Source organism: Tympanuchus pallidicinctus, unplaced genomic scaffold (assembly GCF_026119805.1).
Source record: "Tympanuchus pallidicinctus isolate F22 unplaced genomic scaffold, pur_lepc_1.0 scaffold4, whole genome shotgun sequence".
NCBI lineage: Eukaryota > Metazoa > Chordata > Aves > Galliformes > Phasianidae > Tympanuchus > Tympanuchus pallidicinctus.
The window spans coordinates 22,449,357-22,463,220 of record NW_026294758.1 but is presented as its reverse complement, the minus strand read 5'-3'; the positions used below and the strand labels follow the sequence as shown (position 1 = coordinate 22,463,220).

General features: G+C 38.9%; 1 protein-coding gene across 2 annotated transcripts in view; it reads right to left on the bottom strand.

The window, feature by feature from the left end:
- The window catches only part of ELL2 (elongation factor for RNA polymerase II 2), a 47,565-nt gene that overhangs the window by 11,680 nt on the left and 22,021 nt on the right, over positions 1-13,864 (bottom strand). Inside the window, exons 3-5 of one of the 2 annotated variants that reach the window (XM_052701528.1) lie at positions 10,029-10,150; positions 5,322-5,485; positions 2,616-2,875 (exon numbers count right to left, since the gene is read on the bottom strand). In XM_052701528.1, the coding sequence (XP_052557488.1) occupies positions 2,616-2,875; positions 5,322-5,485; positions 10,029-10,150 (546 nt within the window). The remainder of the gene's footprint in view (positions 1-2,615; positions 2,876-5,321; positions 5,486-10,028; positions 10,151-13,864) is intronic. The other variant, XM_052701530.1, reaches the window with a different exon arrangement.

The window sequence follows — 13,864 nt, the reverse complement described above, 5'->3', positions numbered from 1 at the left end:
GTAGTAATGTACAGCTAAATCAAACAACATAAACAAAATCAAGCACCATTTTTATAGCTGAAATACAAAGTAGTTCTCATGTCATGTGTGCTGATCCTCAGAAATGTGGTCAAATTTGGATATAAAATTTTGGATGTAAAAAATCCCCAAAAGATGCGAGCTTCTATGAAATTGTACTCTTAAGAAAAACTTTTCTCTGCATCACATATCTCTGCCTTTAAATACAGCTACGCCAGAATGAAATATGTGGAGAGACCTGTGCTGCTCAACTTCAGGATGACATCAGCAATCCCTGTGTTTGACAGTGCTGCACTGCGTTTGCAGAGCACAGAGTTCTTGGAAAATGCTTCTTTCACCACCTCAGTGACTGCAGAAGGAGCAAGAGAAGCTTTATTTGCCATCACTTGTCTTGTAAATACAATCAATTTTCTTTTTCAGGTGACTGCGCCACAAGAAACAATACCTTTCTATTGAAAAAGCTTACTTGATAATGAGAAATACACTTATTCATTTAGTATAAAGAATAAGTTTTCACCCATTCCATTAGTTTTAAGACGCACTGGCTGTTTACGGGTGGAAAAAATGTAACCGCAGGAATACTTATCAAGATCTATTTAGGAATCAAGATGTATAGCTAACAGAGTGATGTACAGATGCATTCTTTCTCTTGCAGGCAGAGAGCTGACTGAAGCAAGATGCTATCATGAGAAAGTTATGTGCCTCTGAAAATAAGTTTCTTTGTTTTTTTAATCTTCCTTAAAAATAACACAAAGTATACTCAAAAAATTCAAGCTATCTCTAGCAAAATCTCATGACTAGTGACATCCAAAGCACTGTTTCAGGCTTCCTACTCTGATACCTGCTCAAACTTTCAGAGAAAATCTCAAAGAAGAATGTCAATCCATTTGCCTCATACAAAATGCTCCAACACTTTGCACCCACCACCACCACATTGCGCTGCCTTGAGCATTTTCTCTCCTGTAATGTTTACTATTAAAAGGTGTGAATGCTGATGCTCAATGAAGGAAGATTTGAATGTGCTTGTGGGTTAAGCATTCTTTATGTTTTGCTGTCTTTTCTGACACATTATTGCACCTGATTTTAATTTTATTGTGGATAAATACTGCTAATCTGTGTGTGTTTCTCCTCTGCTTAAAAATAGTTCAAAGTAAACAAAATATGGTGAATCTGTAAACTTTGTTAAAAACTGAATTAAAGCTGCATTCTAAGATAATGAAATATATGCATATGAGAACACAGTTTTGGTTCCTGACTTTAGGCTCCTAGAAAACTAATAATGAAGACAAGAAAAATGTCAACAAGCCTTTCTACAGTGTAGTGCTGCTAACTTGTTTATTTCTGAATGTAAACTAATACCTTTACGCAACTCACACCACATAATAGAAAGAGACTCCAAGAAAGTCTCTAAACATTGCCAAAAATAATGGAAAAAGAAATGATTGTCATATTTTTTTTTACTATAGCAAGCAGAGCTTCAGAAACTTAAAATACAAAATTAATTATTTATGAAGTTGATTAAATTCATATGTAAGAACCTGGCTCTTTAAATTACACATCTTTGAGGTTATAAAAAAAAAAACACCCTATCGTCGTTCTGGACAAACTAAACAATACTTAACTTATTTGAACAACCACTGTTTAAAACTCAGTGCAGTATCAACTAAAACTGCATAAATATTGAGTTACTCACTGCAGTGATTTTCAAAACTATTCTAAATACACAGGAAATACTCCTACTTTACATACACAATACAGTCATCAGTCTGTGAGAACAGGTAGTATTAAAAACATTACATGTTATCTTAATGGGCCTTATCAGAACTATTTCGTTAAAAAAGTAGCAGTATGTGGCACACTTGAACACAGAGCTTAGAAATCTCATCTACGTCATGCAGCAGGCCTACTGGTGATTTTTATGAATATGATACAGAAATGCAATGGGAACCCAGCTCACTGGGGCACTGGAAAAGCTAGTATACAGGGAAGAAGCCTGCAAGAAAGACAAGGACAGAATCCATATGATAGCAAAGCAGTTTTTTGTTTTTTGTTTTTTTCCCCAAAAGAGACCACTGTTTTTCTCATTTACTGTTTGCTAAGACTGTCAGATACCAAGAAGAGGCACTGACCATATAAAGGCCACCAACTACATACATGTGAAATAATAACTTAGTTCATTATTGGACTTTACTCTGTGTAAGTTTGGGGCAAGAAATATTAAGTACTAAGAAGAGCTACATCAAGCAATTGAGAGAAAGCATGGTCAGGTTCTCTTAATTACCTAGTTCAGCAGTTTCTTTTTAAACAGAGGGAAGAAAAAAAAAGAAGGCATTAGGAGCAACAAAGCTAAAAATAGTTAATTGCTGCCTACCATCCCAGCAAAACAAAACTACCCCCACATATCTTTTAATCTTTTCTTCCCTCACTTTGACTTGCATTTTGAAGCACGTGCATAAAGTCAGCTGAAACACTTAAATGGTGAGAGGATTATTTAAGGTGTTTATTATTTTCTCATTTAAACATGGGAGTAACACATCCCAAAATTATGACTAAAAGAATAGCAGGAGTAAAAAAAATGCTGGCAACCATGATCTCACCTGCTGCAGGATAGCTGTAAGAGAATTCCTGTCCTTCAGGTTGACACCATCTCTCTGCAAACGAGCAAGTAACTCTGGTTTCTTGTAGGTCTTCAATGCCAGTAAGTGAATCACTCTGTCTCTGTATGGTCGCTGAGAAACAGCATTGTTTGCATGAGTCCTCCGTATTGTATTTGCTGGGTTTATGGGTGTTGACCTCTTCCTTTCAGGCACAGGATCTGGAATGCTTTGTGGTGCTTTTCTTATCTGTACTCTTTTTCCTAAATTAAGGGTTTAAAAAAAAAGAAGTTATATGGGAGTTTGGGAGAAGAAAAGGAATTTGATTTTAAAGAGATTACCAGGCCAAATAATCTGCAAGAACTGGATTTGGTTAGCATTTTAAGATCCACTGGTAATACACAGAGTGAAGATGCATTAAGGTAGGAATTGAGAAATTATTCAATACAACAAAAATCAGGTAAATCGGTTATATTGTTAGGAAGACTTTACTGTAAATTTAGTAAATGCTGATTTTATTATTTTTCCAGTCTATGATCTTAAGCACTGAATAAAATAAATCAGATTGTTTTTGGAAGAACACAGTTTGAAGAAAAGGCCTTCTATATAATTAAAGTGTTCGTCATTAATGCCAAGGGAGACCACGTCTGAACAAATAATAGCACTGCAGCTCAAAGAGACTACCAACCTGACGTCATCGCCTGACCTACTTATTTGAAAAAGAAAAGTTCTCCCCTCTTATTACATATGGCCATACACATGACATCAAGTGGGGCAGAAACAATACACAAAAAATCTAACTGTTCTTGGAATACATGACAAAGAAGTTTCAAAAGAAAGCCTGCAGAGCATTTTGGATCAAATTGTACAAAAACACATATTTCTCAACTGAAAGAACAATGCTTGCAAACAGTGAATCCAGAATGTTACAGCAACAGCAGTCAACCATTAACCTGAGTTTCCCAGGAAAAGCCCTCAACTTCTCCACTCCATTTTTTAATAACATCTGCTACAATAATGGATGTGAGACAAACTGCATTTTTCAGATGTTAACAATTCGTGTTTGGTACATAAGGGAGGCTAGTGAATATGTGTCATAAGAACTGAAGCTCTACCACTCTTCCAACAGCAATGCTTGGAATTCAGGAAATTTCTGTAGTCACAGGAAAGAGAACAGCACATAGTTGTGTTTATACACTGCTATTCCCAGGAACAGTAAAGATTTATTGCCATTTTGCAGAAAAGGCCAAATCACTATAATCTTTCAATCTCCAGTTTTTGGCTTTCTGGTTTTCAAGAACAAACCTAACCACAAAAAGACACATGATATGTTTATGGAGCAGCATGAACTTGCCAGTTGTGTATTAATGCATTTGATGTGTTGTCACAAGGTAAACACAGTTTAGATAAGCATCCCTGGCACTATGGATAGTGTATGTGGCATTCAAGCAAGCACCTTAAGTTATGTCTCCGAATCACTTTGAAAAAAATCAACTGAAAACATAACAACATATTACCATGAGTGACAACCTCAGCTCCCCATCTATGCTGTGTGAAGCATGCTGAAAACCACCCTCCATACCTCCGCAGCAATTTAACCCTATCCTACCTTATCTTTGCCTGTGCCAGCCTGAAAAGAAGCATCCCCAAACACCATCATTCTCCTGCTGCTCATCTTCAGACCCCATTTATTTAACTTTAAAACATTCACTTGGAGCCTGTTCAAGCAACCATCGCAAAGAACACAGATATCCATGTGAAATGGAGCTTCTCCAAGCAGAATGTTGTTGCAGAATGCAGTGACATGGCACATCTCACCTTGCAGCCTGGACAGTGCACATCCCAGTCCCAGTATTAACCCATTCCCAGCTCTATACCCACAACAGAAGCCACTTGCTCTTCATTTTGCAATTCTAAGAAGGTTCTGCAGGCAGAGACACAGGAGCATGCAGCTTGCCATGGCAGGAGTGTCTATGTCTGCATAGTGACAAAGCCCAGCACATGCTGGCTTTTTCTGCACAGGGACTGATGTGGCCTGTCTAGCTCACTGCCATGTCCAGCCCCAGCACTGTGTGCTCATCGAGACTCGTATCTCCATTCTCCTTGGAGAAACAGTACTCAAAATGGTTTAATGATGCAGTCTCGCCTACACATTTTGTTCTGTGCAAAATGATGAAATCCACATGCAGACGACAGTTATTTTTTATGGGAAAAAAATACGGTTTTAGAGTAACAACAGCTCATCCACGATAAAAGCATAAACAAAATCTGATTAACATGTATGAAAAGCACGTTTTTCGAAGCAAGTAATTGAATTGTGTAAGAGATGTCCTTGAAGTTATTTTTCCTTTTTAATTACTTTTACAAGTACTGGTTTAACACTGTATTCTAAAATGTTGCTACAGAACCAAAAACATTAGTTACTAAAACAGAGAAGGTATGTGTATGGGAAGATAAAACCCTGCACTTCAATGGTCAAAATTTTTACCAGCCAAGCAATAATAAGGAAGGAAGAGCTGGCAGGCTTTCCAGAGGAAAAATAAAGCCAACCCTTAATGCAGCAACAGATTTTAAATCTGCAGTATGATAGTGAACCACCTAACGCTGAGTCTTTTGAACACATAAACTCTGCTGACAGTATGATGAAAGGACCAATTACTAAATTTGAAAACTTACAGACATCTAGTAGAAAAGGAAATACAACCATACCTAAATATGGTCCACCAGGCTTAATAACCTTTGCACTTCGATTGCGTAATTCCTCTTCTGCTTGGGTCATGCGCTCTTTGGTCATCTGATAGGAATCATTTGTTGCACATACTGTAATTTTATTCTGTATAAATCCCAGGCTACTCAGTTGTGAGGCTCCAGAACTATAAAAACATTGAGAAAAAATGAGCCCAAGCACTATTTCAAGTCTAGAAGTATGGTTGTATAAAAACCTAAAAAGCTGCTCTGTCAGGCAAAGAAAAATGTTTTTCAGTTCTCACCACTAGGTAATATATGCTTCAAATCATTCTGCAAACCAAACATCACTGTTTTATCAATGTTATCTGTCAATATATTTACAATATTCTCCTATAATCGCATACAGGAGGCAAGCTCAGGATAGTATGAGTTGCTACACAAAAAACTACTATAAACTACTCAGATTACAATGCAAACTGAAGTAGACTGACATCCAAACTATAAGCACTATATGTCTGTAAGCAGGCATGCCCAACCCGCAGCCCACAGGCCGCAGGAGGCCCAGCACAGCTGGCAGTGTGGCCCAGCCCCTGCCCTGCGCCATCATGGAGGTGGCTTTTCACAGTGGAGCAGCCCCAGGCACGCACCCATTGCTCAGCAACAACCTAACTACTGGTGTGCTATTAACGCTGTGTCGACTGAAAGCAAGCAAGGCACCGGGAGGGCAGTGCTGACTCAAGTGAAGGCAAATAACTGCTAAATACAGGGATCTGAACAGTGAAGAATGCGCAGCTGTGCTTTCAGTTTTGATAAAGGAGTTTGAGAACAGGGTTCAAGTCTGCCAAAAAAGTCATCAGTTTATGTTTGTGACTCCATTTTCAGTTGATACACATACATTACCTGCAAATTTTCAAATGGAACATAGAGAGTTGCAATGAGACATTCAACTCAAAAATCTGATCGTGCCTCTTTTCACATTTCCCTTCTTACACCCCTTGCCTCACAATCATACTTTATTCAGCGTCATTGCTTTTTGGCAGTATGTATAGTTGTGAACAATAACTTGCAAGGATGAAGCACACGGAGACGAAAATTTCATCAGAAATCTCAACTCAACGTTTTGAGAGCTCACTGAGAACTGCAACCCCTGCCATCGAACTTGACAAAAACATAGTGAAACCCACTAGTTTTATGGGTTTTGTTCCTCTCTCTCTTTTTTTTTTTTTTTTTTAAGGTTTTAATAAATACATTAAAATTCTTTGTTATTTATGCATTAACAATATTGTATATTTTACAAGAGCTGTTCTGAAAATAATACCTCCTATTTTACAATGTCAGAGGCAGATGGTGGTGGTAGAGCAGCAGAGGTTGGACTTTCCTGCCAGCATCCCATTACATGTTGTGTGACAGATGGCAATAGAGGACCAGTCTGACAAAATGGCATCTGACATGGAAGTGCAGATGCAGTAAAGGTGTGTGACTGAAAAAATGGTACCCATTGACATTCATCAGCACTTGCTGAATGTTTATGGAAACCAAACAGTGAATGTGAGCACAGTGAGGCAGTGGGTGCTGTGTTTCACAAGTGACAACAGTGACAGTGGGTCACCTCTGCTGGTGCAGATTTCTATGAGTGCAGCAGGCAGGCTCTTGTTTATCGCTGGTGAAAAATGCACAGCTAATGGTGGTTACTGTGTGGAAAAAGAGTGTTCAGTAGTTGAGAATTTGCTCTATTAAATAGTGTTATTGTGCTCTTTGTATCTATTGAGTTTCCATGGAAATAAATAGGAGGCATTATTTTGGAGTAACATATAAATGTAGCCCAGTACAATTCCTTTTCACTCAGTGGTGGCAAGAAAAAGTTGGACACCCATGCCTTAGAGCCTTCTCAAGTTATGCTCAGCATTTAGTTAAACACACATTTGAAAGTCACCTGCTTCCTCTGCCTGTCAAAGGCAGAGGTCTTGCCCATCATTGCTTTAGTCCCTCTGAGGTTCAAGAGACGTAAGCCAGACTTTCCCTAAAGCTTGCATGCTATTTGCTATCCTGAACTCTCTCAGGATCCCCTGCTGACTCACTGTTTGATAGCAACCTGCAGCACTTGTGGTTTAACTATCTGCTTCTCTGGGGATGTGTATTTAAATAAGGGACACTTAGACCAAAGCCCCAAGCAACAGGAAAGAATGCAAGACCAGATATGTGTCTCCTCAGCAAAGTGCAGGTGGGCATCAGGTTTCTGAAGAAGCACAGTCCTCTAGGAATTCTGCCTTGCATTCACAGCAGCTGCAGACATCAGCAGTGGCTTATGGTCAGAGGCGTCAACAGTTCCAAACTAAGTGAAAAGGGAGATTTTCCCCAGAACTGCGTCCTCATTTCTCCTGGATAAGTTTAAACACATTTTTACAGTGTAATACTCTCAGCCAGATGAGCACACATGTAGCCTAGATTTCCTATATAGCCTAATAGCAACTTAATTTAGTCTGGTTTAGTGACTATGGCTGTTAACAATTATTTTGTGCAGCACTCACCTCAGCAACACCTCCGAACAGAGAAAGGATGCTAGGCTGCACTAGAGCAAAACATTCTGGAGAACCCTAAAGATGATTTGAATAACCTAGTAAAGGTTCCATAAAAAAAGGCTGAGGAACATTTGGCACCTTGTTTCTTAATTTACCAAGTTGTTTCTGAAAGTCACAAAGGTAGACCAAGCCGAGTCACTGCACAGTATTTCAAGATACAGCTACAATTTCGTCCAACCAAAGCTCAGAGCTGTATTTTTTGTATTATTTCTTGCTCAGAAATCACAGCATTTACAAAAGAAAATAGTTCTTGCCATTTAGAGCACAAATTCTACCTACTGCACATTTCCTTGAACATTGCTGTCTTTATACACCATAGGAACTGAACAGTTCAAGAAGGACCATCACCAACACCAACGCATCATGCACTGGTCAGCAGCATGTGGTACGCTACCACCATGTAGGACTGTAGTGGCCTGACATGAAGTCAAGAAGATAAGGAGTTCCGTGTGGCAGTCTTAGAGCATAGTACAGCTCCCAAACCAGCTCTAAAATATTCCAGAGCAAGAACAGATTGAACAGAGCTCAGAACAGGCTTACACCATGGGAGCTTCTGAGCACTGACCAAGGGCACTGCGCAATCTACTGCAGAATAGGCTGCAAAACTTAAGCCAGTTTTGAAGCCAGACCCACCTTCAGCAGGAAACCAAATACTCTCCAGAGGTTCCTTATGAATTATTTTTAAAAATGATTCTGCATTAAATACTTTGAACAGACCAAGACCTGACTACAAAGAAACAAAGTGAAAGCTCATCTGAATTAGATTTTGCAGAGCCACATTCAAACTATGTAAGCATATTATTCAGAATTATTTCTAACTAAAAGTTCTTAAATTTAGTCTTACTTATAAAATGAATTCAGTTTAGTTTAACTGAATCTGCTCCTTCCCAAGCAACAAAGAGCCCACAGAGAGGCTTAGTGAAACACTGGAGTCAGACTTGAGAACCCTAAAGAAGGAGCCTGATGCGGTATCTCTCAGAAAAAAGATTTTTATGAGTCCTCCACAATGGCTCTCCTTAAGGTCTCTTGCAGATTTTCTAATTGGGAGCTGGCAGCAGCCTCGGTACACTAGCAGCTGCAGTACATGTGCAGAGCTTTCAATCAGACAAAAGAAAGAAGAAGCAAGACCTCTCAACTCAACATGCACTCCTGTAGGCTTACTTTGTACCTCAGCAGATGTCTGACCCCTTTCAGACACAAATTAAACAAAAAAAGAAACACCAAAACACACCACTCCAAACTTGAAATCACTAAACTGTTCAGCTTTTAGTGGTTCCATCAGTTGCATGAGTTCACAGAAAGGCTGCATTGTAGTAGAAGAAAACTAACACAGAGAAGGAGGATGTTTAGAGATCTTCTGTCAGGCAGAGAGCTATTCAATCAGCTCATTTTCATACTGCTGGCAAAATTCTCTACCTAGACAAATCCCATGTTTCCAGAGTAAGGGCAGAAGCTTTTCTGTACCACAAACACGATTAGCACCTGAGACACGCTTGACTGGCTGTTTGCTATCAGCTTCCAAAGTGATTAAACAAAATCTGCCTGCAACTTCGTAATAAACAAGACAGACAATTGTTCACATCAATGCTACACTAAGTGTGTTATTGTCGGGGCTGAGGCAAACTTGACATAGAAAGATAGCATTTTCTTGGCCATTACTTAGACAATTAACACTTTTTACTTTGACTGAAATGAATCAGGACAAAGTGCTTCTGTACTGCGTTTGGGCTCTGAAGTGCAGCAGTCATGCAGCTATGGGTAAGGTCACTGATTAATGTGGTTCTTAAAGTCAGACAACTATCCATTACGGCTATCCTACTAGCATGCTGCCAGTTACATTTACATGTGGTTGGAGAATGGACCTGGTCTAGCTTGAATGATACGGAACTCCAAATGCTTTTAAAAATAGCATGAAGAGGTGAAAACTTACTCAAAGCTTCTTCTTTTTAAAGCAAAACCAAAATAACTCTGTGTAAAAGCTAGTATTTATAATGAACAAAAAATTATGCTACTGCTAGGAATTTATTTTTTTTTTTTTAACTGTAGCTCATCACTAAGAGCATGCATCTGTTGAAGATTTTTGCTACATGCTCAAAGCCACAGAATCTGCTTAGATTTGCCATGACAGAAAATGTTAAGTAAAACTTACCTTGAGGCAGTTTGCTGGATACAGTCAAAGCTTCCCTGAGGGTTATCTTTGCCAACATTTGACAAGTAGAAGTTAAATGTATGCGATTCATTTGGGTGATCAACTTTGGGAATTTTAATAAGCTAAAAGGAAAAGAAAATGTTTATGTAAGGACTTCCATCTAAATTCCTTCGCTTGTCATTAGCTACAATATAAAAGTCTTCTTAGAATTTACTTCTAAAACAGAAAATGTTTCAATTTCAAAAGTTTTAGCATGTTTTCAGTTACATCACCAAAAAGTCTGAATTGGCATAACTCTACCTCTGAAAACAGCACCAGCTATATGCAGCAATTGTATTTGTACTAGAAAAGCTACAGTCATTCAGCACCCAGTTCAGCTGAGCATTCAAGTAGGAAATGGTCTCTTCTGATTTAGTAGAATTAACATGCATGTGCTTAACTTTATATGCAAGCGTCTGAGTACAGTTAAACAGACTGAAGATCAACATAACAGAGCAAAACAACATGCACAGACCAACTTTGTGATTTATGCAGTCCTAATAAGGCATGTACTGGAGTCAGATACAAGAAGAAACAGTAACACCCAAACTGCAAGCCTAAAGTTTCTTAAATTATCAAACATGAACAACTTCAACAGATAACAAAAGCCTTTTTGCTTTGCTTAGCTCTGGATTCAGTTATTTGCACAAATGTGACATGTAAATAGTTTTTGGTACATTTAGTCAGAAACAACAAAACTCGATTTCCTTGGCTGAGCTAATTATTTAGTAAAGAATGTGCCACATTCTGCTGGAGCTGAAAAATGTAAATATGGGAAATTGCTAAAATGTTTATTGGCAGACACAGATTTTTCAATGTGTTGTTTTTTTTAAAAAAAGCACTTTTATAAAATAGCCCTTAAGCACACACACGCACACACACGCACAAAAAGCTGCCATTCAAACACTTTACTCTGAAGGTAAAATTAGCTTGCATGAAGTCGAATAAGATGTTCTGAAATTTGCTTGTTCTGAATTTTTGGAAAAATACGGAATATTTTGTATATTGAATTGTATATAAAATATGGAATTTTATACACAAATTATAAACAAGAAAAGTTTTGAAAAACAATATTCAATAGTCTTAGAAATCTTTCTGTTATCATTTTGCTTATGAAATCATCCAGTCTTCACAAAAGTCAAGATCATTCGCACAAAGTACAGATAATTGAGTCTTTCAGTTTTATATTTTAATCATCAGTACTGCCAGAGCTTAGCAACAGCTTGTTGCAGTGGCTGGACACGGAGAAAGACAAGGCATCTGAATGCTATATTCTTTTACTCAAGATCTAAAGTAGTTTTCTCAAAAGAGCAATGTAGGCATTTGAAATAAGAGATAAAACAAGATACCAGATGCATAATGTCGGATTATATATGTAGCTTTACCTTGTGACTGTTAAGAAGATTACTACAGAGTAACCATCAACCTAAAAAGATCATAGGGACACAGATGACACTAAAATTCTACATTCTATAAAATTATCACTGACAGAATGTTTCCATTTACTGATTTTATGATACACAGCAGGTGTGTATGCATGGATTCGACAGCATCATATGCAGTGGATTGCGGGTTCTATCCTTTGTAGAAGACACGATGTGTTTTTAGCCTGATGTAGTTTCTGGAAAAATGGTAAATATGTAACATAATTTGTCAAAGGCTGCCCATCTCAAATTGCAGCCAAACAGAAGCAAGTAATTGTTGCTGCATATGCTTGCGCTTCATTCTCAAAATGTTAGGACAAATCTTTATTTTCTATTAATCAGCTAAAAGAATCTAAATGCATGCAATGGCTGTAAGAAGTAATACCTACATCAGAATATCTGCACCTAAAAGTTTAGAAGAATACATTTTAAAAGATATTTGTTGCTGTTCCACTCCCTTCAGCAAAGTATCATTTATTCTAGATGTTGAGAAAGACATAGACAAAGTACAAAGAAAAAATAAGTTTGTCTCCCTGCAGATAGAAATATACAAAGGAAATCACCATTTGAGTTTGCTGAAATTGAAACCCCAAATCTTCTTAAGGCTTCCTCTCATTCCCTCCCACCCACTTTTGTAAGAAAGTCACTAATGATGGCTTTCAAATTTAATCAGAAAGGCTTTAAACTAGAGTTGCTGAGGGTGGGGGTCCTCAAATCACTGCACTTTGAGGCTGACAATGGTAATGGATGCCCTGGGCTTGGAGTAGGATCATAGGCCAGTAAGACAGCACATCCAGCAAGACAGCACATAAAGTTCATGATAAGGGAACTCTAATTGGTAAATCAGCCTAAATGGGAGCCCAAATCAAGCACCTATACAGCAAAGAGTGGAGCATGGGGAACAAGCAGGAGGAGTTGCAGGCATGTGCATGCCTACAGGGCTATGATGTTCATGACATCACTGAGATGTGGTGGGATGACTCTTACGACTGGAATGTAGGAATAGATGGGTATAAGCTATTTAGGAAACAGAGGCAGAGAAGAAGGTGAGAGGGTGTTGCCCTCTACATCAATGACTAGCTGGAGTCCATGAAGCTCCACCTGGGGATAGACAAAGAGCTGACAGAGAGCTTATGAGTTAGGGTTAAAGGGAAGGCAGGGGAGACATCATACAGGCTGCCTGATTGGGAAGACCAAGTGGATGAGGATCTCTATAAACAGATAGGAGCAGCTTCATGTTCACAAAACATGGTTCTCATGGGGGATTTCAACAACCCTGATGTCTGTTAGAGGGACAACACAGCAGCGCACCAGAAATCAAAGAGGTTCCTGGAATGTGTTGATGATAACCTCCTCTTCCAAGTAGTACAGAAACCCACAAGAAAAGGTGCTATGATGGACTTTTTCCTCACCAACAAGAACGAACTGGTGAGTAACATGAAGCTTGCAAGGGCTGCCTTAGCAGTAGTGACCATGAAATAGTGGAGATCAAAATTCCCAGGGTGACAAAGAGGGTGCGCAGCAAGCTTGCAACTCTGGACTTCAAGAGAGCAGAACCTTGAACTCTTGAGGGAACTGCTTGGCACAGTGAATTGGGAGAAAAGTTCTGGAGGGAATAGGGGCCCAAGAAAGCTGGTTGGTATTCAAGTACCATTTCCTCCAATCCCAGAAGCAGTGTATCACGAGAAAAAAGAAAGCAAGCAAGAATGCTAGGAGACCTCTGTGGATCAACAAGGAGCTCCTGGACTTAGTTAAGCTCAAAAAGAAAGTCTATAGGGAGCAAAAGCAGGAACAGGTTACCTGGGAGGACTACAAAGAAGCTGTCTGAGCAGCCAGGGATCAAGTTAGGAAAGTAAAATCTAGACAGAATTGAATCTAGCAATGAACATAAAGGAGAACAAGAAGAAATGCTACAGGTTTGTTTTTTTTTTAATCAGTGTTAAAAAGAAGGTCAGGGAGGATGTGGGTCCTCTCTGGAAGGAAATCAGAGACCTGGCCATGAGAGATATGGAGAAGGTTGAGGTGCTCAATGACTTCCTGGCCTCAGCCTTCACTGGCAAGGGCTCTAGTCACACCACTCACGTTGCAGAAAGCAATGGTAAGAAGTTAGATCTGCCTGCTGTAAGTGAAGATCAGGTTTGAGATCATCTAACGAATATGAGGGTGCACAAGTCCATGGGACCCAATGAGATCCGTCCATGCATTTTGAGGGAACTGGTGAATAAAGTTGCCAAGACATTATCCATCATATTTGAAAGGTCATGGCAGTCTGGTGAAGTCCCCACTGATTGGAAAAGAGAAAACATAACCTGCATTTTCAAGATGGGAAAAAAAGAAGATCCAGGAAACTACAGGCCAGCCAGTTTCACTTTT